Below are 27,623 nucleotides of genomic sequence, written 5' to 3'. Positions count from 1 at the left end.
AATTTTTAATATTTATTTTTTAGTTCTTGGCGGACACAACATCTTTGTTGGTATGTGGTGCTGAGGATCGAACCCGGGCCGCACGCATGCCAGGCGAGTGCGCTACCGCTTGAGCCACATCCCCAGCCCAATAAACCATATTTTAAAGTAGAATATTTGACCTGGAAGATTCCATTTCCTGCTAATCAGATCTTCCTATGAGGCCAAAGCAGTTAGCAGAAGATTCTCTGATCAGCATAGGAGTATTATATATTATTGTATTTTATCTTGTTATATTCATCTGAGCCCGTGTTTATCAGTCTCAGATAATAGAAGTGCCTGGAGGGTCCTGCTTTCTTGAGACATTTGCTTCATATATCCAGTCAACAAAGTTTATCACTTTCTGTCATTACTGGATACATACTGAAGAATATTTATTTTTTTAGCTGAACACTCCCCACTCCAGTTGTTTAAAGCTTCTAATTTATACATTTTGATTTGATTTCAACATCAGAGCACCTCCTGATTTCAACTATTGGTTTTCTTGTGTCTTCCTTTCTTGTATGGAGCATCCCATCTAATTTTCCTTTCTATTTCCGTTGGTCAACAGTTTAGTAATTGTACTTACATTACTTTCATAAATTATTATTCCTTATTTACTTATCCCTGTTTCTCCTTTGTACTTTAGGTTCCGATATGAGGAGAACTTTCTTTGTCAAGGCCTTTATTACCTCTCAAACACCTAGCAGGTGTTTATTGCTCCTTTTTTGGCTGATAAACCCTCTTGCCCAATACATTTTAATGTTCATAATATATATTCAATTGTTCTGGGTTTTTGAGATACTTACTCAACGTGGATATGAGGAAAAATGACTAGTAGCAGTTTCATTGAATGCAACTTGATAGTATTTCTAAATTCCAGTAGACTCTCTTTTTATGTCTACTTTTCCATTTCTTCAATTAAATAAAATTTGATTGCAGTTTCTGACTTAGGACTTATTCTTACTTATGTAATCATAAGAGCATATCAAACTTAAGTATAGTTTTTATCTTTTCTTTTAGAGTTAGCAAGTCCATATGTGTAATCTATAATGCCTGCAGGACCTGGCAGGATATGTAAATGAGTGAAACGGGCTGGAGGGGCAGCAAATGAGGCCACTAAAACTCCAGATTGTACCTATAAGCAGGGATATGAGATCAGGAATTTTGGTCTTTTGTTCATTGCCATTTTTGCCCTGGATAGAGCAGTATCTTCACTTAGCTGGTGCTCAATAAGTGTTGAATCAATGAATGGATTGAAAAACCATTTAAGAAAGGTTAAGTTTTTACATGAGATTTCCAGATTTTGAAATCTTAGCAGATTGTTAAAAAACTTAGAAACTCTGTGGGTCAAATAAAACATGTTTTCAAGCTTTCTGGTTTAATAGTTTGTGATCTTTTATCTTATGTTTCGGGTCAAATAACACTGATCTTTCTGCCTTTCTAAAATCGTGGCTATATTCTAAGGACAAGAGAAGAGGCAAGCTTTCTTAGGCCTCCAGTGTAACTTCTGACCTACTTCTACCTGATAGATGCATGCAAATATTTAAACTAAATGAATCTCAACTTTATCTTGGCATTGTTGCTTCTCCTCTTCCTTCTATTTTAAAATATTGTGAGTTAAAAAAAAAAAAGGGAGTTGCTGGTGATTCTGAGAGGTCCTATCATATACCAAATATCTGGGCTTTACATACCTTTCTCACAAACCACTGATGGGCTTATTATTGGGTAGTTCTCTTTGTGGACCCTTGGAGTTCATTCTCCCCAACTCCCTCCTCCCTGTCAATGTTTTGAGTATGTCCTTCCATTGGTATTTAGTATTTATTGCTTTGTGTAATTATTGGTTTATTTCCTGTTAGAACTAATACTTCTTTTCTATTCTTACTTGTGCACTCTATTTCTCTTGTGGGTTTTTAAAAAATAAATAGATTTATTTTTTATTCTCTTTTTTCCCTTCAAAAAGATTATGCCTTGATCCGTCTCAAGAGAGTAAATAAAGTTTAATGGTTAATAGATTATATCATTTAAATGACTAGAATTTAAAACTTTATCCAAGTTCATAAATTCTTTACTTTTTAGAGGGCTAGTAATAAAAGTTAATTGTTATTGCCTATACAGGTAATTATAATGGTTAATATCTCACACTAATACTTATTCAGAACTTATAAAAATCTCTCATGATGTTTTGAAGCTAAGAATTAATAGCTCGTGTTGTTATTTTTAGGAGCTGGTGATGATACACGAACTTGGGGGCCACCTTTTGTGGATACAGAAAGTACATATTTTCTCAGTGTTAACCGAAATAAAAAAGTAAGGATATCATAATTTCTTTTTTTTGCATTATTTGTGTAGTTTTTATATTATCACAAAGCTTTGGATAGCATCATGGCTTTTTTTGTAGATATAATTAATATTTCAAACAATATGAAATTTTCTTTATTCATCAGTTATCAAATAGAAGCAGGGATTTTAAAATTAATCTTCTTTCTCTATTAACTTAAAACATTTCATGAGAATTTATAGTGAAAATCATTTTATGAAAGAGAGAAATCATTTGATTCTTTACATTGTTTTAGAGAATGCTAACTCTCTAATACTCATATTACTATTGAAAACCATTTATTATAATCCTTGATATCATTCTGATAGCGAATATAATCAGTAAAAATGATTTAAATAATTCTTCATGAGGGATATAATTTTGCTTTAAGAGGAGAATCTACGATGTGAATGACTCTCTTGTTGGACTGTCAATAATAAAATAAAGCCTTTATGATAATATTTTAAATATATATATATATTTTATTTTTAGAGCATAGCTGTTAATATCAAGGATCCAAAAGGGGTGAAAATCATCAAAGAGGTACAGTATATTCTATGGAAGGCATTTTGCCTACCACTTGTTGTAATTTGTGATTTAAATATCAGAGCAACAAGTGGTAGCGCACTTGCCTGGCATGCGTGCGGCCCGGGTTTGATCCTCAGCACCACATACCAACAAAGATGTTGTGTCCGCCGAGAACTAAAAAATAAATATTAAAAATTCTCTCTCTCTCTCCTCTCTCACTCTCTCTTAAAAAAATAAATAAATATCAGAGCAAAAGTGTTTTAAAACTATCTTGTATGACAATTTGTTATTTTCCTATAAACTACATCTAAGAAGTTGGCTTTTTTAGTAAATATAATGTGCTTTATATTTCCTTGTATATTGTGTATAATTACAGTCCTAGCTACTATCTACCGAGTGTTTTTTTGCATCAGATTCTGAACTTGGGCACTTACATTATCTCCGATAAACCTCAATTTGCTTTGTAAATGAAGCATTAGATCCCCATTTTCATAGAATGGCATTGAGTCTCATAAGGTCTAAGTGGTGCTCCAAAGTAAGTGGTGCTCCAAAGATTACATAACTAATGCTAAATTAAATTATATTTGGCTTAAAGTTGCCTCAGTATATTGAAAACTTAAAATCTAATTTAGTATGTAAACCAACCAAAAACTAATTAAAGAGTATGTTCTTATAACAAATGATGAAATCTCAGCCAATTTCAGTTGCAAACTTCAGCAAATCACAAGCTGCCAATTGATCAGACCATGTCCATATGAAGCAAATGTCGGACTATAACCAATCACGTTATTTTGGAATGTCAGATCATTTTTTTATTTCTAAATACTGCCTGCCCACTTGCTGGGCAGTGGGTGGAGAACTCTGAATCTCTCCTGATTCTGAGAGTTGCTTACATAATAAATCATATTATTCTCAAATAAATTTTTCTAAATTTAATTTATTTAACAATTTTTCTTTTAACATTAGTAAGGGGAAAAACTGACATTTGAACTCAAGTAATATCATTGGAAAACCTAAGCTTTTTATAGAATTTATTCAGATAGCCATTATGTCCAGACCTGACTCATCATCTTTCAGAGAGGGGAAGGATGAAATAACAGTTAAAAGTACTATCTTTAAGTGAGTTTCTAATGCTGTCTTGCTAGCTATATGAGTTCAGGAAGGTTATTTAACCTCTTTGTGCCTCAATTTCCTCATCAATTAACTGGGAATAATATTTTTTTAAATGTGTGCTTTTTTTTTTTTTGAGAGAGAGAGAGAGAGAGAGAGAGAGAGAGAGAAAGAGAGAGAGAGAGAGAGAGAGAGAATTTTTAATATTTATTTTTTAGTTCTCGGCGGACACAACATCTTTGTTTGTATGTGGCGCTGAGGATCAAACCGGGCCGCACACATGCCAGGCGAGCGCGCTACCGCTTGAGCCACATCCCCAGTCCCTGGGAATAATATTATTAGCTTTTTTTCTAGAGTTGTTGTTAGAATTGAGTTTTTAATGTGCAAAATGTGTAGAAAAGAGTGCCTGCCACATAGTCAACACTAATTAAGCAATATCTATTATTTCCTTATGCACATGAGGATGGTTTCATTATGTGAAATTAAACTTGTTTGCTGTCTTTAAGTTTTATAATCTACTCTAATGGATGTATATATTTGATTAGAAAACCAAGTCTGAAATCTTAAATTTAAAAAAAAAATATTTGTTACCAAACTAACTTTAACCTCATACATCTGCTGCTGCTTTCTTTACTTACCTGGGTGTTTGAAAAATCATTTCTTTTAATTTTTTAAGATCAGAATCAATGATGATCTCTTTTGGTTCTGCAGGATCAGTCCCACAAATTTGGAATATTTTTTTTGTTTACTAGATATATTTTGAACCCAAAGCTTAAAAATTGCCCTGAGATCATACCACCCTGCTTTCCCATATCTTTTCTATAATATCACTTAGATTTATCTTTATTTTTCTTTAAGTTGATAACTCAGTTTGATTTTTTAAATTGCTCTCCATCATTGTTGGCCTGCTTTATTTTCTTACTAGAGCTACCATCACCTTGGACCTAGCTCTCATTGTCTGCGTTCTCAGTCCTTTCTCTTCTAATTCCTCTTCCTCCTGGTCCTTGTCTTCATCTTCCTCTTCCTCCTCCTCCTCCCCCTCTTCCTCCTCCTCCTCCTCTTCTTCCCCTTCCTCCCTTTCCTATTTGTTTTCCTCTTCTCTTCCTTCTTCTTATATCATCTAGGGCATTGTTCTTTTCTCAATAATACTTCTTCTGGTCTCTTTTTTTTTTTTTTTTTGGTATTTGTAGATGGACAGTATTCCTTTATTTTATTTGTGGATTTTTTTCTGTGTTTCTGAGGATCAAACCCAGTGCCTCCCATATGGAAGGTAAGCGCTTTGCCGCTGAGCTACAGTCCCAGTCCTTCTTCTGGTCTTTGTTGCTTATTTAGTTTAGTTTCAGTGTTCAAAGTCCCGTTTTTTGCTTCCACATCAGAACATTCTTTTATCTCATCCTGAGTAGTCAAGGTTTCAGATTTAATTGAACAAATATATTTTCATTAGGGTTTCTCAGTGGGACAGTGTTAGGTAGAATGTGTAACTGTCGCTACACATTATGTACAGATGAATATTTTAGGCCAACATGTATAATTCTGACCTAAATAATTGAGTTGCTGGTACTTCCTTCCCATATTATTTGGATCATGCCAGTGTGCTCTATGAGATTGTAATAATTTAAAATAATTGTTTCATTGTGGGCTTTATTTCTCTTCAAGTCTGATGAAGTAAGTACATTTTAACTCACATTAAATTTAAATAGATCATCTGGGACATTTTATTTTTTGGTGATGGTGCTGGGGATTGAACCCATGGCCTTGTGCATCTTAGGCCAGCACTCTACCAGCTGAGCTATATCCCCAGCCTAGAAACATTTTTTATGTTAACTGCTTTTAGCATAAGTTATATTTATATAACTTATATATAATTCAGCCTAAAGGGAGAATTATTTTTGCCTACTCTTTTATATTCTTTCTGACAAGGATTTCTCTTTTGGCCATAAGAGTAGCAACAACAACCTGTACATTCAGATCTTAGTGGCTACGATTGCTCATATAATGAGTCTAGTTTATAGATATGGTCCCAAAGCATTATGTAAAACAATTAGCTGGATAACCAAGAGTTTCAAAAGTATAACTCCTTTGTCTATGAGGCCAACCAAAATCAGGCTTTGTTAAAAGCAAAATTCTGCTTAGAAAATCTACATGGAGCCTGGTATTTTCATAGCAACATGATTTGATTACTTTCGAACATATGCCATCCTATATTTCAAATAATTCGGTATATTAATTAGTTGACAGGCTATCCCTTTTATGGGCATATATTATGGTCAGGAGAGCATATAATGTAAGACCATATAAAAACTGTGAGTTTTGTTTTCTGCCAGTATTTTATTATGAAAATTTAAACCATAAAGTTGAAGGAATAGCAAACCCTTTACTCTACTTAGATAAAGCAATGTTAGCATTTTCCTATGTATGCTTACACATGTACAACATGTAGACTGTGTGTGTGTGTGTTTGTGTGTGTGTGTGTGTTTGAACTATTTGAAAGTAAACAGAAGATGTGAGATTTTGCCTTTAAATTCCTCCAGTATACTTCTGTAATTAAAGATATTATTTGATATAATATTTTAAACTTAACTTTATGATTTCCTCATATGTGTGGTTAAATTTTTATTTTTGCTTACCCTGTCCTAAATTATATCTATAGATAAAACTAAGATTAGATACTGTATATTTCACATTGATTTCACCTATTCTGTGACTGAAAGGAAGATCATTTTATTCCTTTCTTAAGTAAATAAATAAATATGGTGGTTTTTCTAATTCATACAAAGTTATTCTTGCCTTTTATTCTGGGAAAAATTCTATAATAGATTTTTAGGTGATTTGTAAGCACTCAGATAAGGAAGAGATGATATACAGTAATATTAAAAAACAGTCTTTTTTACTCCTCATTTTATTTTCTAGTAGATCCTGGTTTATCTCTTCAAAGAACCAACTCTTTGTTGCATTGATACTTTTACTTATTTTTAATTACAAATTTCACTAATTTTGATCCAGATCTTAATTTTTCCTGTCTCCTACTAATTCTGGAATTCATTTATTCTTCCTTTTCTTTAAAAATTTTTTTTGTAATTATAGATGGACAGCATGTCTTTATTTTGTTCTATTTTTATGTGGTGCTGAGAATTGAACCCAGTGCCTCACACATGTGAGGCAAGCACTCTGCCATTGAGATATAACTGCAGCCCATTATTCTTCTTTTTCTAAGACCTTGAGGTGTAGCATTAGATTATTTATTTTGGATCTTTCTTATTTTTTTAATATAGACACTCAATGCTATAAACTTTCCTCTTAGAACTGCCTTCATACTGCCCCAGAGTTATTGTATGTTGTGTCTCTGTTCTCATATTCTTCTAAGAATTTTTTTGATTTTACCCCTGATTGTTTTTATGACCCACTTCTCATTTAAAAGTACACTATTTGATATACAGGTATTAATATGATTTCTGTTTTTATCTTGTTATTGATTTGTAATTTCATTCTATTATGATGTGATGAGAGGCAAGGCATTTATGTATTTTTTTTCCATGTGTGAAGACTTGCTATGTGTCCTAAGATAAGATGTTTTTTAGAAAAGGTTCTCTGTGCAGCTAAAAAAGTGAATTCAGTTGTTGACAGATGAAATAGTCTATAGATGTCTGTTATGTTCATTTGATTAATAATATATATTTTTTTGGTTTTAAAATTTATTTATTTATTTATTTATATTGTTGGTTGTTCAAAACATTACATAGTTCTTGATATATCATATTTCACACTTTGTTTCAAGTGGGTTATGAACTCCCATTTTTACCCCGTATACAGATTGCAGAATCACATCAGTTACACTTCCATTGATTTACATATTGCCATACTCATGTCTATTATATTCTGCTGCCTTTCCTATCCTCTACTATCCCCCCTCGATTAATAATATTTTTTAGTTCTGAAGGGTCTTTATTTATGTCTGCATGATCTATCTATTGGTGAAAGAGGTATATTAAAATCACCTTTTATTATTGTGTTGTGGTCTTGTTGGTTCTTTATATCAAGAAGGGTTTGTTTTATGTATGTAGGTGCACTGATATTTGGGGCATAAGTATTTACAATTATTGTATCTTTTTGTTGGATGATTCCCTTAACCAGTATTAAAGTGACCTTCTTTGTCTATTTGGGTCAATTTTGACTTAAAATCTACTTTGTTAGAGGTGAGAATAGCTGTTCCTGCTTACTTTTGGTCTCTATTTGCATGACATTTATTTTTCCATCTTTTCATTTTTAGCTTGTGAATGTTTTTGCCTGTAAGGCGAGTCTCTTGTAAACAACATATGGTTAGGTCTTATGTTTTTTACTCAATTCTGCCAATCTATATCTTTTGATTGCAGAGTTTAGATCATTTATATTCAGTGCTATTATAGGGAGATGATTTTTATTTCCTTTATCTTGATTTATTTCTAATGCTTAATTTAGACTTGGTTCTTCTTCAATTGACTATTCTTCTTATGAGATTCATCCATATGCTTTCTCTGATATTTATTTTTCATTTCTTCTGTGTGAAATATTTCATTGAATATATATATATATATATATATATATATATATATATATATTTATTTTAAAATTGTTCTAATTAGTTATATTTGATAGTAGAATGCATTTTGACACATTGTACACAAATGGAGAAAAACTTCTCATTTCTCTGGCTGTACAATAATGCAGAGTCACACTGGTAGTATAATCATACATGTATATAGGGTAATAATGTCCGTCTCATTATACCATCCTTCCCATCCCCATACCTCCTCCAGCCTCCTTACTTCCCTTTGCACAATCTAAAGCTTCTTCATTCTTCCCTAACTGCACCCACCTGCCATTATGGATCAGCATTTGCTTATCAGAGAAAACATTCGGCCTTTTGTTTTTTATAGTTGGCTTATTTAGCATGATATTCTCAAAATCCATCCATTTACCTGCAAATGCCATAGTTTTATTCTTCTTTAAGGCTGCTAATAATCCATTGTGTGTATGTACCACATTTTCTTTATCCATTCATCTGTTGAGGGACATCTAGGTTGGTTACATAGTTTAGCTATTATGCTAGTTTAGTGGTTATGAATACTTTTTGTTTCTATCTTAAATTCTGAAGAATAGTTTTGTTGGATATAGCAGTATTTATTGGTGTCCATTATCTCTTAGGGATTGGTATATATTATTCCAAGTCCTCTGACTTTTAGGGTCTGGTATTAGAAATTAGTGGAAATCCTAATTAGTTTACCTCCAAATGTGACCTGGTGTTTTTATCTTGCAATTTAAAAAAAATTATGTCCTTGTTCTGTATCAAGAAGAAGATTTTTTTTTTAAAGAGAGAGTGAGAGGGGAGAGAGAGAGAGAGAGAGAGAATGAGAGAATTTTTAATATTTATTTTTTAGTTCTCGGCGGACACAACATCTTTGTTTGTATGTGGTGCTGAGGATCGAACCCGGGCCGCACGCATGCCAGGCGAGCGCGCTACCACTTGAGCCACATCCCCAGCCCCAAGAAGAAGATTTTTTATCTGTTTCTTGAAGAGGATTTTTTTTTTTTTTGTGGGGGACACAACCACTGAGCCACATCCTCAGTCCTATTTTGTAATTTGTCTAGAGACAGGGTCTCACTGAGTTGCTTAGCTCCTCACTTTTCCTGAGTCTGGCTTTGAACTTGCAATCCTTCTGCCTCAGCCTCCTGTTCCACCAGGATTACAGGTGTGTGCCACCAGGCCTGACAAAGAGGATAATTTTTAACTTGTCTATTTGAGGTTCTAAATGACTCTTGATTTTGGATTTTCATCTCACTCCTAAGATTTGGAAAATTTCCTGATATTATTTTATTGAAAAGGTTGTACATTTCTTTTAGTTTTTGTTTTGGTGCCTTCTTCTATGCCAATAATTCTTAAATTTGGTCTTCTAATATTATTCCAAATTTTTTTATTATTCTGTGATTTCTTTACATGTTTTTTTTATTGTTGACTTTGTTTTCAAGTTTATATACTTTGGCTTTGAGGCCTGAAAATATGTATTCTATGTGGTCTATTCTATTGGTGATCTTTCAATTAAATTTTTAACTTGATTTATTGAGTCATTTTCAGTTTTGATTCTTTCTCAGAATCTCTGTCTCTTTATTGAAATGGCCTGTATGTTTTATTCCTTACATCTTTTTTTAGTTCATTGAGCATTTTAAATGTTAACTTTCTAAATTCTTTTTTTTTTTTAATTTTTTTTTAGAGAGAGTGAGAGAGGAGAGAGAGAGAGAGAGAGAGAGAGAGAGAGAGAGAGAGAGAGAATTTTTAATATTTATTTTTTAGTTCTCGGCGGACACAACATCTTTGTTGGTATGTGGTGCTGAGGATCGAACCCGGGTTGCACGCATGCCAGGCGAGCGCGCTACCGCTTGAGCCACATCCCCTGCCCTACTTTCTAAATTCTTTATCCAACATTTCCTCCACTGTGGTGTCAATGGGATCGGTTGTTGAAGTGTTGTGGGTTGTTTGGCGTGGTAGTTTCCTTACTTTTTTGTATTGTTTGTATGTTTACCCATCTGCTTGAATGTTTATATTTTCTACTTTTGTGCAAGGAACTATTTAATGAGTTTCTTTTCCTTAATTGCCCAGGCTGGGCAAATATCCAAGTATTCATATTCCCATTCAATGTATGTCCTCATTTATGCCTAGTATCAGTACCACTTTGAGAGAAGATACTAAACCCTATTAGTTACAATAACATTGGAGCAAAGCCATGTTCTACTAAGCCTTACAGGGGAAAAACTTACTGAAAATGTTCTTCACAGCCTCTATAATCTAATATGAAATTGTAGTAATGTTATGAATATGTTGAGAAATTAGTTATTAAAGATAGTAAAATTATTACACTATATAGGGGATGAAAAGTGGACAAGAAGAAAAATTGGCAAAGAAAAAAAAGAAAGAAAAAGAAAAAATACAAATAAAAGAAAAAGAAGAAAAAAGTAGGGTGAGTATTTGAGGCAGGAGAAGGTAGTGCAAGAGAGAAAAGAATGACTAAAAGAAGGAAATGTAAAATTGAGGCAGGAAAGCAAAGATAAAATAATTACTAATAAAGCTTTAAAACATCAAAAGAAATAGAGCAATCAATTGGGTCAAGGGCTGTAAAATAAAATAATAAGGGGATATTTATCAATGCAATATTAAAAGTAATATTTGTAAGATCAAAACTATTAGAGGTATTTATGATATTTTATGCCAAAGAGTGGAGATTTCTTATGGAATCTTCTTGATTTGGATTTCATCAGGATTTGTAACCTTTAGAAGATACCCACCACTCCTCAGCTTTACCTCTAATTTTCCCTGGGTGTGGAGGTAGGATTCACACTGGCTGACCTCTGATACAATTCTAGAAGGTCTCCTTTGATCTTTGAGGTGTCCAGGTTCCTACTAGCTTTCTGGTGGGCTAGAGAACATGGCTTCTAATTGTCTGTAATTTAGGAGCCAGTTATTCCCTGTTAGTGAATGCAGTCTGATATGTCCCCCTAAAGTAAAGCTTCATGTATCTAGCACTATCAAATTAAGTGTGGGCTTCCCTGTGTATATTTTGGGGTGTGTGGGGAGTGTGGTGATATTAGGTAGAGTTATTGTAGTATGGTTGTTGTGGTGCTGGGTGCACTATGGTGGTCTGAAGTGCATAGATCATAGGTCACACGTTGGTGGGCTTGTATCTGGTGGCTGGTTTCTGTGTGATACTGCTCTGTTAAGCCCCTTTGAGGGCTGTACTGCCTTTGTGTATGTGTTGAGGTTCTCCACTGGCCTCTTGGGGTTATCCTCAGGAAATGCCTTCTGTGATTTTGTGTGTCTGAGTTAAAATTGAGTTAACTGCTGACTCTGGTTCTCACAGCTATGGATCCTCCTAGAGATGATAGGACACAGGAGCTGCTTTCCTGGTTTCTGTGGTTTTCTCACCAGCAGTACTTGTTAGTCAGCCCAGGGGCCCAAGTGTTATTGGAGGGTGCTGTGTCCACTAGTTGTTACTGTTGGGTATGGGGACACAGTGTGCAGGGCTTAGGGCTCTTGTTGACTGCTGTGGGATGCTGAATGCCCATTCCCTTCTTCATGGCCTTCTTTATAGCAGCAAAGAGCTTGGTGGTTATCTGCTACTATAGATCCTGTGATTGTAGACTCTCTGTGGTGATCTGTGGCACAGAAGCTTCCACTATGACTGATGTAGATTACTAGGGTACCATCCCTGTGACTGGGGTAGAGTATTAGTTGGCCCACCTGCATCTGAGTTCTTTTGGCTTGTGGTTGTAAGTTGCTGAGCACTTGCTCCTCTGGGGCTTCCATGTGAGCAGTCTGTGGCTCAGAAGCCTTCACCCTGGCTGCAGCAGATTTCCCAGGATACGGTCTCTGTGACTGGGGTAGGGTGTTAGTTGGCCCACCTTTGCCTGAGCTCCTACTGCTGGTGGCTGGTTGCTGTGAATCATGGAGTGCTTGCTCCCCTGCTCCCCACTGGTGGGGTGTCTATGTAATGGTGCTGGCTAAGCACTTGGTGGCCTTTGGGAATTTTTTGTGGAGCCTGTGATTGCAGGCTCTATGGCTCTCTGTGTTACAGAAACCTCTACCCTGGCTGCCACAAATCACTGGGGTTTTACCTGTCACTGAGATTGTGTCAGTTGGCCTGTCTTTGCCTGAGCTACTGTGGAGACCAGGAGTGCTGGGTTGGGGTTAACATTCTCCTGGAGTGATTTGCTCTCAGGTCAGCTCCACCCCACTCCCCTTGTCCTTGGTGAGGAGGAGTGGATTTCAGTAGCCTTCAGCTAGCAGCAATCCCTCTACAAGTGCTTTCTAGATGGATTACTGAGACAACCCACTTCAGAGTCATTCCCTATAGCTTTATTTTTTACTATCTGTAGAGGGGAAAAAGCTGTATTGATTTAATTTCCTCTAGGGAGGCTGGTTATCTACAAAATGACTTTCCTGTCTGGCAGTTTTTAGCCCACAATTTGGGTGCAAAAGTGTGATCTTCTTCACTATTTTTGCTGCTTCTGTCCTCTTTCACCTTGATCTGCTTTTCATTCAACTGTTCTTAAGGAAGTAAGCTCATGGGCTTTTTCTGTCCTTCTTTCTCTCTGTTACCCCTTCCTTCACTCCCACCTTTATCAGGGTTCAGGTTCAAGGACTTCTGTCCTTATTTTATGCTCCAGTAACTGTATTCCAACTCTGTCCTGTGAGGAAGAACTTGGTATAGATAACACCATTTTGAAACATTTCCTCCATCTTACAATAAGAATCACCTCATGGCTACTCTGACTCAACCTGACCTAAACCACAGACAATATTCTCATCATGCAAGGAAACCCCAACATTCTGTCATCATAAGAAAGGAAATTGTTATCTGGGACTGAAATCCTGAATAATACCTGGTTCCTTAAAAAGGTGACACCACAAAGATCCTTCCCTGACAACCCCCATCAATGGCCTAACCACACATTCCATCACCCCTCTCCCCTATATCTACCCCAGGATATAAGAGGAATACTGAGTCTCATTCTCTACTGGATGCCCTTCAGGAGGTTTGAATAAACCTGTGTAGTATATCGTTGAGCTGCCTCTCCTCTCTATTTTCTTCATTCAATTCTTTCCTTATACTTCCATGTCTCAAACTGTCCAATATTGAGTTTTAGAGTGTTAACTCTGTCACCCACCTCTCTGATTAGCTGTTCTTTTGCTATTTAGTTTCTGAAATGTGAAGGAGTTGAGGCTTGCTGCCTAGATCTTCTCTGCCATTTTCTGAGTCCAAAATTCCCAATGACATTCTTCACAGAAATGCTCATAAAGAGCTAAAAGAGTCTCCAGGTTAACCACAGAATTGTTAATTCAAAACAGCATGTTGTATATCTTTCACATCTCAATGAAGACTAGATATCAGTATTTCAACTGCTTGTGATCTTTCATCACCTAATAACTTGATAATCTTAGAATCTGCCAGCAACTGGCTGGTTTTCATCACACTTTTTTTTTTGTCCTCTACATTTTGTAGTCTGTACCATCTCACACTAATTTTTTTTGGTACTGGGGATTTAATCCAGGGGTGTTTAACCACTGAGCCACACCCCCAGCCCTTTTTAGTTTTTGATTTGAGACAGTGTCTTGCTCAGTTGCTTAGGGCCTCGCTATTGCTGAGGTTGGCTTTGAACTTGCAATTTGCCTGCCTCAGCCTCCTGAGCCACTAGGGTTACAGGTATTTGCACCATGCCCCACTGTTTATATACTTTTGAACCAGCTTCATGGTGCTATTGTAGTAAAGTCCTGAGGCGAAAACAACAAAAGTATGTTCTCAAAGACTCAACCTTTCAGAGCTGGGTGCAGCAGGACACACCTATAATCCCAGCCACTTGGGAGGCTGAAATAGGAGGATCACAGTTTTGAGTCCAGCCTGAACAATTTAGTGAGAACAATTTAGTCTCAAAATAAAAGTACCTTGGTTCATTCCCTATTACCACATCCTTCTGCCCCTGGCAAAAGACTGAATCTCTTGAGAGGCCAGGAGGACACCATGAATGACTTTTCCAAGACTATAAGAAACATATAAGATCTTGAATGGGGGTTATTATGGTTTGGATATGAGGTGTCCCCCAAAAACTCATGTGTGAGACAATGCAAGAAGGTTTGGAGGAGAAATGATTGGGTTATAGCCTTAACATAATCAATGGATTAATCAATCCTTGATGGGGTTAACAGAGTGGTAACTGGAGGCAGGTGGGTAGTGGCTTGAGGAAGTGGTTCATTGAGGGTATGGATATGGGGTATATATTTTGTATCTGGAGAGTGGAGTCTCTTTCTGATCATCATGTGAGCTGTTTCCCTTAGCCACACTCTTCTGGCATGGTATTCTGCCTCACCTGGAGCCCTGGGGAATGGAGCCAGCCTTCTATAGACTAAGACTTATAAAACCATGAGCCCTCAAATAAACTTTTCCTCCTCTATAATTGTTCTGGTTGGGTTCATTTAGTTACAGTAGTGAAAAAGCTAACTAAAACAGGGGTATATATCCTAAAAAAAAAAGAGAAGGAGAGAGAATACTTTAGATTACCGACACTCTCTAAATATTACTATCTCATAAGTCACTAGTACATATTTATTTCAATAAATATTTTTCAGTTGAAGAAAATAATTTCTGTCATATCCTCTTTTCCAGGGATATTTGAGCAATAAATATCATAATGCATACATATTGCATTCTTTGGTGATCATAAACACTGCTGGGCAAATTTATCAGTAGCAATCTATAGCTTCCAAATTCAACTTGTTTTTCTTAAATATTACAGAGCCAGACTGTATGGTACTCTGAGCAGTCCTCCTCCTCCTCTTCCTTTTCCTCATTGTGCTCTTTTTCTCATCCTTCCCTACCTTTGTCTTCTTTGTGGTGGGGATTGAACTCAGTATTAACTGAGCATAGCTCTTAGTTTTTATTTTTATTACCTGAGTAATGCCTGTTCATGGGTATTATTAGTCAGTTTCTGTAACTATAAGTAACTGAGCTAATAAACTTATAAAGGGAGAAGGTTGTTTTGGGAGAGTGTTGTTTTGGTTCAGTTTTAGGGGTATCAGTCCATGATAAGTTGGCTCCATTGTTTTGGGTAAGATAGAGCATAATAGTAATAGTGCATGGCAGAAAAAAACTGCTTACCTCATGGCTGGAAAGCAAAAAAAAAAAAAAAAATGAAGAAGAGGGAATGGGGTCTCACTATATTTTTAAATGGCATGCCTCTAGTGACCAAAAGACCTCCCACTAGGCTTTACCTCTTAAAGGTTCTACCACCTGACATTAGCACCTCCCTGGGCACCAAGCCTCCATACATGGGCCTTTGGGGGACATTTAAAATCCAGACTATAGCAATGGGTAAAAAGATTAATATTTTCATATATCATATTCAACTCTATCTTATGCTTTTGTATACTTATTCCCCCCCCCAAATATGAGAAAATATCATATGTGTTCTTTATATATAATCTACTTTTCTTGTTAGCATGTTCTAAGTACTTTCTAATATAACTAGTTATTGGCAAAAAGCATGTAATCTCCTTTATTCAGATTTAACATATTCTGGATAATTTGCTATTAGCATAACTTTACACTTTTGTCTCACTAGATACTTTATGTAAATCAAGATATGGTTTATAATTATATAGAAATTTAAAAATAGATACTGCATATGGTTCAAAATTTTTTATTGTGGCAAAATATATGTAACATAAAAATTTTCATTTTAATCATTTCTAAGTATTCAATTTAGTGGCATTAATTAAATTTGCAGTGTTATACCATTACTCATCTCCCAAATGTTTTCATTACCACTTTAAACAGAAACTTTGTATTCATTAGGCAATAACTCTTTATTTCCTTCTCCCTTAACCCCTGGTAATCTCTAATCTACTTTCTGTCCCTATGAATTTGCCTGTTTTATACATTTTAATATGGGTGGGATCACACAATATTTGTTCTTTTCTGTCTAATTTCACTTAGCATACTGATTTCAAGGTTTATTCATGTTGTAGCATGTATCAGAACTTCATTTCTGTTGGCTATTTGAAAAATGCTGCTGTGAACATTTGCATACAAGTATTCAAGTCTTTGTTTTCAATTCTTTTGAATATGTTTCTAAGAATGGCATTGCTGGGTTATATAATAGTTCTATGTTTAACTTTTTAGGGGATCCTCCACAGGGTTTTAAAAATAAAAATAAGTTATTTAATGCCATTTACATAAATAAGGTACTATATCCTGTACCATGAGAACTACACAACAGAGAGGTGACCAGCAAGGAAGTCTAGATGTATTTGTACAGTTTGTTTTCTTTAGTGCCTATAGGAGTGCTTTGTAAATAGCATGGTTCAGAAAATTTTGTGGAATAAATTAAGGAATAACTGATTTTTAAATTTAATACTAACACTTCCTCTCTGATCCCTGAAGCAATGCTTGGTAGAATTATTAACAATAAATAAATGCAGCTGGGTGCAGTGGTGCATGCCTGTAATCCTCATGGCTAAGGAGGCTGAGGCAGGAAGATCATGAGTTCAAAGCCAGCCTCAGCAAAAGCCAGGTGCTAAGCAACTCAGTGAGACCCTATCTCTAAATAAAATACAAAATAGGCTTGAGGCTGTGGGCTGAGTGGTAGAGTGCCCCTGAATTTAATCCCTAGCCCCCCCCCCCCCCCCCCCGCAAAATGCATCTATTGAACCTCACCTTGGGGTATGGCTACATGTTGATAACCAGCTTAATTTTTAATTAGCATCTGAAATTTGGAAAGAATGCCTTTATGACTGGAGATTTGAGTCAAATTTTCTATGTTTGCTATTTTTTGGATATAGTTTGAGCATGTCCCCAAGGGTTCTTGTGATGGAAGTCTGGTCCTCAGTGTGACAATGTTGGGAGGTGGTGGAAATTTTAAGACATAAAGCCTAGTGGAGGTGCTGCCCTCAGAAGGGATTAAGGTAGTTCTTGCGGGATCCTGGTTGTTTTCACTCAAGTGAGGTGTTATAGAAGAGCAAGCCTGACTCCTTCCCTGCTCTCTAGCTTCCCACTTCACCAAGATCCCTATTGCATGTGTTTTGCCATTGTGATGCTCTCTGACATGAGGTCTTCACCAGAGCTGAGTTGATACTGGCACTAGGCCCTTGAACTTAACACTGTGAAGAAAATAACTTGTGTGTGTGTTTGTGGTGGCGTTCAAACCCAAGGCCTTGCACATGTGAGGCAAGCTCTCTATCATTGACCTATACTACCAACCCTAAACCACTTTGTTTTTTCTTTTGGTACTGGGGATTGTATCCAGAGATGATTTGCCATTGAACTTCATCTCCAACTCTTTTTATTTCTTTTAATTTTGAGACACTAAGTTGTTTAGAGCTTTGCTAAATTGTTGAGACTGGCCTCGAACTTGTGATCTTTCTGCCTTGGCCTCCCAAGTCACTGGGATTATAGGCATGCACCACTGTGCCTGGCTAAAATGCTTTTCTTTATACAGTACCTAGCCTCAGGTATAGCTACAGAAAATTGATTAACATGTTCTCTCTCTTTCTCTCTTCCTTATTCTTCTCTTCATTCTCCTTTCTTTTCCCCTCCCTCCCTCTCCTCCTGTTCTTCCTTCTCCTGCTCCTCCTCCTTCTTTTTCTTCTTCTCCCCACTACTTCTTCTTCAGCTGTGGATTGAACCTAGGGCCTTATTCTATTCTTAATGTTTTTATCATTCCTCTCCTGAGAGGTAATTATCTGGGTTTCTAGGGCCTTTGTTTCAAGAGCTCTGGAGAATGAAAGCTTCTTTCCTTGAGATAGCACCTAAGATTTTCTCAGCCTCTTAATTTGTTAAGCAAGTCATTTCCATCTATAATCTCCAAGTTTAGTTACACATTGAAAATTTATTATTTTATTATTTACATGTGTACATCCAAAGTTTATATTAATTCAACCTATACTATCTAAAGTAGAGGTTGGCAAAGTCTGTGAGCTAAATTGGGCTTGCTTTTGTACACCCATGGATGTCACTTTTTTTTTTTTTTTTTTTTTTTTGACGGTGCTGGGGATTGAACCCAGGGTCTTGAGCATGTGAGGCAAATACTCTACCAACTGAGTTATATCCCCAGCACCCTGGATGTTACATTTTTAAAGATTGTTGAAGAAAAACAGAAGGGAGACTAGAGGGAGGGGAAGAGGAGCGAGGAGGAGGTGGAAAGGGAAAGGGGAGGTACAGAGAACAAAATTGACCAAGTTATTTTGTTATATTGTGTGCATGCACAAATATGCAACAATGTGTTCTATTACTATATATAATTATAATGCATCAATATAAAAAATTACAAAAGATTGTTAAAGAAAAATAAAGAAGAATGTGTGATAGAGAATGTGTGTGGATTGAAAAGCCTAAAATGTTCACTACTTGACCCTTGATAAGTTTGCTGACTGTTGATCTGGAGTCTTATTATGTTAATTTGTATGTATGTGAATATATTTAAAATCTATGTGAATGTGGTAATAACAATTTTTATTTATTTATGTATTTGCAGTGCTGGGGCTTTAACTCAGGGCCTTGTTCATGCTAGGCAAGTGCTGTATCATTGAGCCTATCACTAGTCCAAAAAAAAAAATTGTGTTGAATAGTTATTAGGCTCCTGGATATATTCTAGAATGATTATAATCAATGTCTCTGAGTGATCTACTACAATTTTTGTCATGATTTTATTTTTATTTTTTTTGTCATGATTTTAAATAAAAAAATTTTAAAAGGTATGCAGTCACATTTGAGATTTTGAAAATAAAGTTAAGATTAATGTTTGCAATGGTTGATTGTCCTCTAAATCTATTTGCTGTTGTCTAGTAATCAAAATCTAGGTTCTGTTTCTGACAGTTGCTGATTCACTGGGCTGCAAAACAAAACAATGGTTCAAAAAGACATTTAAAACTTTGGAAAGAAAGCATCTGAAAAGTGTGAAGACATTTCAGAATCGCATGTAAACTAAGTGCATGTGATGAGGTATATTATAATGAGGTATATTGTAATGAGGTACATTACATAAAAGGAGTGGAGAGTAGTGAAGATACTGTATTTCGTTATTTTTGGTAAAGGTTTCAAAACATGTTTTCCTAAACTTTATATATGCATATTCTATTATATACCTATACTTCTTTTTATATTTTCAATTAGTTCTTTTTAGTTATACATAACATTAGGATTTGTTCTGACATAACTATAAAAGCATAGAATATAATTTGCTCTAACTCAGTCTTACTTTCTATTTCCCTTCCCTGCTCCCTCTCCAATTCCCTTCCCTATACTCTACTGATATTTTAAAAAATATTAATTTTTTAATTTTAGGTAGACACAATATCTTTATTTTACTTTTGAATGGTGCTGAGTATCAATCCCAGTGCCTCATGCATGCTAGGTGAGTGCTCTACCACTTGAGCCACAACTCCAGCCCTATAAATTTTTTTTCTAAATTAGTGCCTTGTGGATATACATAAAGATGAGATTTGCTGTGGTATATTCTTATATGTACATAGGAATGTTAAGTCAGGTTCATTCCACTGTTCTCTTATCCAGCACCCCTAGCATCTGAATACTCTTTTTCAATTATACTGATTCCTCTTCTATTTTGATGAAATCCCCTACACCACTCCTCCCCCTCTTATTTTGGAGTAACTTCAGTATATCAGAGAAAACATTTGATCTTTGACTTAGTGTGTCTGGATGATTTCACTTAGCATGATGGTCTCCAGTTTTATCCATTTCTCGGCATTTTCTGCTTTTCATAGTGGTGGCACTAATTTGCAGTCTCATCAACAATGTATGACTGTACCTTTTCTCTCTCATCCCTACCAACATTTATTATTATTTGTATTTTTTTTTATGCTGAGAATTTAACTCAGGGGTGCTGTACCACTGAGCTACATGTCTAGTCCTTTTAATTTTTTATTTTCAGACAGGGTCTCACTAATTTGCTTAGGGTCTTACTAAATTGCTGTGTCTGGCCTGGAACTTGTTATCCTCTTGTCTCAGCCCCCCAAGCTGCTGGGATTACAGGTGTGCACCACTGTACCCAGATTATTTGTATTCTTGATAATTGCCATTCTGATTGGAATAAGATAAAATCTCAATGTAGTTCTGATTTGCATTTCTCAGATTTGCTGGAGAAGTTGGAACATTTTTTTCATATATTTATTAGCCATTTGTATTTCTTCTTTTGAGAAGTGTCTGTTTAGTTCTTTTGCCCATTTATTAATGCATTATTATTTTTTGGTATTTTTTTAACTTCTTTTTTATTCAGGATATTAATGCACTATCTGAGAAACAGGTACCAAAGATCTTCTTCCATTCTGTAGGCTCTTTCTTCACACTCTTACTTGTTTCCTTTGCTTTGTAGAAGCTTTTTAATTTGATGCCATCCCACTTACTGATTTTTAGCTTTACTTCTTGTACATTAGGAGTCTTGTTAAGAAAGTTGAAGCCTATGCCAATATGTTGGGATGTTGGGCCTATATTTTCTCCTAACAGTTGCAGAATTTTTTCTGGTCTAATTCTTAGGTTTTTGATCCACTTTGAATTGATGTGTTCAGGGTGAGAGATAAGGGACAAGTTTCCAGCACCATTTGTTGAAAAGGCTCTTTTTTTCAACATAAGTTTTGGGCACCTTTGTCAAGTATCAGAGGTCTGCATCTATGTGGATTTGTCTCTGTGTCTTCTATTCCATCAGTCTTCATGACTCTTTTAGTACCAGTACCATGCTGTTTTCATTACTACAGCTCTGTAATATAATTTGAGGTTCAGTATTGTGATGCCTTCAACATTGCTCCTCTTGCTCAGGATTGCTGTGGCTATTCTGGATCTTTTATTTTATTTATTTATTTATTTATTTATTTATTTTTTTAAGAGAGAGTGAGAGAGGAGAGAGAGAGAGAGAGAGAGAGAGAGAGAGAGAGAGAGAGAGAGAGAGAGAGAGAGAGGGAGAGAGAATTTTTAATATTTATTTTTTAGTTCTCGGCGGACACAACATCTTTGTGGGTATGTGGTGCTGAGGATCGAACCTGGGCCGCACGCATGCGAGGCTAGCACGCTACCGCTTGAGCCACATCCCCAGCCCTATTCTGGATCTTTTATGTTTCCAAGTGAATTTTAGAACTTTTTCTAGTTCTGTGAAGAATGTCATTGGTATTTTGATGAGGATTGCATTAAATCTGTATAGCACTTTTGGTAATATGGCCATTTGATAATATTAATTTTGCCTATTCAAGAACATGGGAGGCCTTTTTATCTTCTAAGGTCTTCAATTTCTTTCTTCAGAGTTCCATAGTTTCCATTGTAAAGGTCCTTCACTGCTTTGTTGTATCAAATCCCAAAGATTTTATTTTATTTTTTGATGTTATTGTGAATAGAATAGTTTGCCTAATTTATTTCTCAGCAGATTCATTATTGGAGTTTAGAAAAGTGATCGATTTATCTATGTTTCTCTTATATTCTGCTACTTAACTAACTTTATCAGCTCTGTAAATCTTCTGGTAGATTTTTTGGGGTCTTCTAAATGAAAGATCATGTCATTAGCAAAACAGATTATTTAACTTCTTTTTTAATTTGTATCTTTTAAAATTTCCTTCTTTTGCCTGATTGTTCTGGCTGGAGTTTCAAGGACTATGTTGAATAGAGTGTGTGTATGTATGTATGTATGTGTGTGTGTGTGTGTGTATATATATATATATATATATATATATATATACACTTTTTTTTTTAAACCAGGAAGTGAACCCATAGGCACTTAACCTCTCAGTCACATCCATAGCCCATTTAATTTTTTTTTTTTTGAGACAGGATCTTGATAAATTGCTTGGGCCTTGCTAAATTGCTGAGGCTGGCTTTGAACTCACAATCCTTCAGCCTCAGCCTCCTGAGCCACTGGGATTACAGGCATGTGCCACTGTGCCTGGCTACCTATACTTCTTAAAATATATTTAGACAGATCACTTAGCCTAAATATTTCTTACATTTGAAGGATGTAAAAACTACTTAATATCATGTTAATAGCTATTATTTTACTGACAAATACTTCAAATAGTTGATTATGGCTTCTCATGTTTATATGAATCTACTTTATCTATTCTCTATTTTTTTATGGACTATTGCAAATTAAGAATCAATTGTGTTTATTGAAATTAAAGTCCTATTATGTGGGAAAGTTGTTACAATTTGGAAGTCCCTTAAGAAGTCTGATTCATCTTTACCTCTTCCTTCAGCTTGCAGCTGTTTGTGATGTATTTGTGGAAAACTATGTCCCTGGAAAACTGTCCACAATGGGCCTGGGGTATGAAGATATAGACAAGATTGCTCCTCACATCATCTATTGCTCCATCACAGGTAGTTCAATACCATACCCTTGCTAGGGAGAAAGTTTTTCAATTATTTCATTTTCTTGCTTCTATAAGAAACTTCTTGCAGGTATTGGTTTTCTTAAGCGATTCTGCTTTCCCTCTCCCTAAGCCATTTAGACTATTAAACATTAAGGAACATTAACTTAAATGAACATTTTCATATATTTATCTACTGTTTGTATTTCTTTTTTTTAATATTTATTTTTTAGTTATTGGAGGACACAACATCTTTGTTTGTATGTGGTGCTGAGGATCGAACCTGGGCCACACGCATGCCAGGCGAGTGCGCTACCGTTTGAGCCACATCCCCAGCCCTGTTTGTATTTCTTCTTTGAATTGTCTGCCTATGGTTTTGCTATTTTTCTATATTGATGTTTTATAAATGTTTACAAAGTACTGTTATCAACTAATACAGATGAATTATAGGTGAAATATTGATTGATTTTAATATAACATAGAAACTGAATGTATCCCTATAATGTATCAGGAAGTGCCAAACCAAGGGAAGGAGAAGAGTATTATAAAGTCTTTTGATTGTTAAGGCCTTGCCAGTGAACCTTGTGTGTGTGTGTATGTGTGTAGATTATAAGGAAAAAAGTCACAGTATTACTTAGTTTTTCATATTTTAAGTGGCTCTTAAAATAGAAACTTGTTAATGGTTTTGTCATAAAAATTTATAATATTTTTAGTTTTTATTTATTAATCTATCAGATATTTATTGTAGGCTTATGATCTGGGCAGTATTCTATAGTTCTGGTTGCAAGAGTAAAGAAACCACACCTGTGCTCTCTAGAAGATTTATATTCTAGGATAGGGAAATATATATGTAATATATATTTATTTAATTCAGTTTAACACAGATAAGGGCTACAGGACAAGAGGGATGGGGCAAAGAGGAGATGTTTTATACTGGGAATAGAGAGAAGGCTTCATTGAGGAGTTGACATCTGAGCAGAGACTTGAATAAAGTAAAAGAGTGTACCATTTAAATATTTGAAAGAAGGAACTGACTACGTTTGAGGACCAGCTATGTCAGTGTGGCTGAATCAGAATGAGTAAGGGGGAATGTCATAAGAAGAAAACCAGGGATATATTCATTAGCAAGATCATAAAAACAAAACAAAACAAAACTCATGGGCTACTTTTAAGGATTTTGGCCTTTACCCTGAGTTACATTGTAAGCTAAAAGAGGGTTGAGCAGAAGAATGATATGATCTGATATATTTTAAAAAGGATATCTCTAGCTACTGTATTGAGAATGGATGTAGAGAACAAAGGCAGAAGCAGAAGCACAGTTATGAAGCTGTTGGAAAGTACCAGGCTAGAGATGACAATGGCTTGAATTAGAGTGGTAGTGGTGCAGGCAGTTGCAGAGTGATAGGATTCTGAATGTTTTCAGGTTAAAATGGATAGGATTTGCAAATGAATTATAGGTGAGTATCAGAGAAAGAGTAGGGTTAAGGATGATGTTAAGATTTTGCCCTGAGCAGTTAGAAGAACAAAATTACTATATACTAAGATGAGCAAACAGGAAAAAAAATTTGTGGGGAAAATGTCAAGAGTCAGGTTTTGGATTTATCTTTGAGATGTCTGTTAGATAGTCAAGTGGGGAAGTGAAGCAAAGGATTGGAACTAAGAGTCAAGAGTTCAGAGAAGATGGAATATTTGGTAGTTTTGAGCAAATGTGATCCCTGGGTGCAATCTTTTGAGAGTGAGTGCAGAAGAAAAAGGACAGTACCTGAAGTTGAGGTCAATTCACTCCAGTGACTAGAAGTGTAGATGATAACTAGGACATGGTAGAGAAGGTTGAAAAGGAATTTTTCCCCAACATATGCTCAAGAGATTTTATATTTCTCATTAAAAATTAGAAATGGTTTTAACCATGTGGCTTTGGTTTATATCTTCCATGTTCTTTTTTATTTGTTCTTTTAGTTATACATGACAGTAGAATGTATTTTGGCAGAATATACATACATAGAGTATAACTTATTCTATTTAGGATCCCACTTTTGTGGTTGTACATGAGGTGGAGTTACTCTGGTTGTGAACAAAAATTCAAGGCTAGGAAAATTATGACCCATTAATTCTACTCTATTTCCTATTCCCCTATTCCTCCCTTCCTTTCATTTCCCTTTGTCTAATCCAGTGGGTTTCTATTATTCCCCTCCCCTACTTCCCTTGTTTTGGGTTTGCATTCACAAATCAGAGAGAACATTTGGCCTCTGGTTTTTTTGGGGTTGGCTTATTTCACTTAGCATGTTATTCTCCAATTCCATCCATTTACAGGCAAATACCATAATTTCATTCTTCTTTATGGTGAGTAACATTCCAGTGTGTATGTATGTCACATTTTCTTTATCCATTCATCCTTTGAAGGACACCTAGGTTGTTTCCATAGCTTGGGTATTGTGAGTTGAGCTTCTGTAAACATGGATGTGGCTGTGTCACTGTTATATGCTGTTTTAATGTCCTTTGGGTATAGACCAAGAAGTGGGAAAATTGGGTCTAATGGTGGTTCCATTCCAAGTTTTGTAAGGAATATTCATACTGACTTCCATAATGGTTGCACCAATTTGCAGTCCCACCAACAATGTATGAGAGTACATTTCTCCCCATATCTTTGCCAACATTTATTGTTACTTGTATTCTTTATAATTGCCATTTTGACTAGAGTGAGTTGGAATCTCAGTGTACACTGTTTTAATTTGCATTTCTCCAATTGCTTAAGATGTTGAACATTTTTAATATATTTATTGGCCATTTGTATTTCTTCTTCTATAAAGTACTTCTCAGTTCCTTAGCCTGTTTATTGATTGGATTCCTCTTCTTCTTCTTCTTCTTCTTCTTCTTCTTCTTCTTCTTCTTCTTCTTCTTCTTCTTCTTCTTCTTTTTCTTCTTTCTTCTTTCTTCTTTCTTCTTCTTCTTCTTTCTTCTTCTTCTTCTTTTTTTTTGGTGTTATGTTTTTTGAGTTCTTTGTATATCCCGGAAATTATGCCGTATTTGAGGTACTGGTGGTGAAGATTTTCTCCCAGTCTGTAGGATCTCTGTACATGTTATCAATTGTTTTCTTTGCTGTGAAGAAGCTTTTTAGTTTGATACATCCCATTTATTGATTCTTGATTTTACTTCTTGTGCTTTAGGAGTCTTATTGAGGAATTAGGTTCCTAAGTCTACACGATGGAGTATTGGGCCTATATTTTTCTTCTAGTAGGCACAGGGTCTCTGGTCTAATGCCTGGGTCCTTAATCCAGTTTGAACTGAGTTTTGTGTTCGGTGAAAGATAAGGGTTCAATTTCATTTTACTATGTCTGGATTTCCATTTTTCCCAGCACCATTTGTTGAAGAGGCTATCTTCTCTCCAATGTATGTTTGTGTTGCTTTTGTCTAGTATGAGATAACTGTATTTAGGTGGGTTTGTCTCTGTGTGTTCCATTCTGTTCTGTTGGTCTTCATGCCTTTTTTTGTGCCAATACCATGCTGTTTTTGTTACTATAGTCTGTAGTATAATATAAGTTCTGGTATTGTGGTGCCTCCTGCATCATTTTTTGGCTAAGCATGCTATTCTGAGCCTGTTATTTTTCCAAAAGAATTTCATGATTGCTTTTTCTATTCCTGTGAAGAACATTATTGGGATCTTTATAGGAATTGCATTAAATCTGCATAGCACTTTTGATAGTATGGCCATTTTAATAACATTGATTCTGCCTATCCAGGAACATGGGGAGATAGTTCCATTATCTGAAGTCTTCTTCAGTTTCTTTCTTTAGTGTTCTGTAGTTTTCATTATAGAGGTCTTACACATCTTTTGTTAGGTTGATTCACAAATATATTATATTTTTGAGGCTATTATAAAGGGGATAGTTTTCCTGATTTCTCTTTCAGCTTATATATCCTTGGTGTATAGAAATGCAATTGATTTATTGGTTTTGATTTTAAACCCTGCTACTTTGATGAGTTCATTTACAAGTTCTATGATCTTTCTTGTAGAGTTTTTTTTGGTGTTCTAAATATAGAATCATGTCCTTGGCAAATAGGTGTATTTTGAGTTATTCTTTTCCCATTCGTATCCCTTTGGTTTCTTTCTTTTTTTCTGATTGCTCTGACTAGAGTTTCCAGGACTATGTTGAATCACAGGGTGGTGGTGGTGGTGGAGACATGAATTCCCTCTTTTTTTTTTTTTTTTAAAGAAAGAGTGAGAGAGAGAGCGAGAGAGCGAGAGAGAGAGAGAGAGAGAGAGAGAGAGAGAGAGAGAGAATTTTTTTTAATATTTATTTTTTTTTTAGTTCTCGGCCGACACAACATCTTTGTTGGTATGTGGTGCTGAGGATCGAACCCGGGTCGCACGCATGCCAGGCGAGCGTGCTACCGCTTGAGCCACATCCCCAGCCCCCATGAATTCCCTCTTATTCCAGTTTTTAGGAGGAATGATTTCAAATTTTCTGCATTTAGAATGATGTTGGTCTTGGGTTTAGCATATACAGCTTTTACAATGTTGAGTTATGTTTCTACTATGCCAAATTTTTCTAGTGTTTTGAGCATGAATGGATTCTCAATTTTTTTGAATGTTTTTCTGCATCTCTTGAGATAATCATGTGATTCTTGTCTTTAAGTTTATTGATGTGTCAATTGTGTTTATTGATTTCCATATATTGAACTTAACTTGATCCCTGGGATGAACCTCACTTGATCATGGTACACTATCTTTTAAATATGTTTTATATGCAATTTGCCAGTATTTTATTG

General features: G+C 35.5%; 1 protein-coding gene across 9 annotated transcripts in view; it reads left to right on the top strand.

Moving 5' to 3' along the window:
* SUGCT (succinyl-CoA:glutarate-CoA transferase) overlaps window positions 1-27,623 on the top strand; it is a 728,181-nt gene that overhangs the window by 36,081 nt on the left and 664,477 nt on the right. For 7 of the 9 annotated variants that reach the window (XM_081286414.1, XM_081286413.1, XM_081286412.1 and 4 more), the window contains exons 4-6: window positions 2,243-2,328; window positions 2,831-2,881; window positions 22,746-22,866. The exons of 1 other annotated variant lie outside the window; for it this stretch is intronic. In XM_081286414.1, the coding sequence (XP_081142540.1) occupies window positions 2,243-2,328; window positions 2,831-2,881; window positions 22,746-22,866 (258 nt within the window). The remainder of the gene's footprint in view (window positions 1-2,242; window positions 2,329-2,830; window positions 2,882-22,745; window positions 22,867-27,623) is intronic. One more of the 9 variants, XM_081286411.1, reaches the window with a different exon arrangement.

Source organism: Spermophilus citellus, assembly GCF_964194105.1.
Source record: "Spermophilus citellus genome assembly, chromosome: 3".
NCBI lineage: Eukaryota > Metazoa > Chordata > Mammalia > Rodentia > Sciuridae > Spermophilus > Spermophilus citellus.
This window is presented reverse-complemented; position numbering and strand designations above follow the sequence as displayed.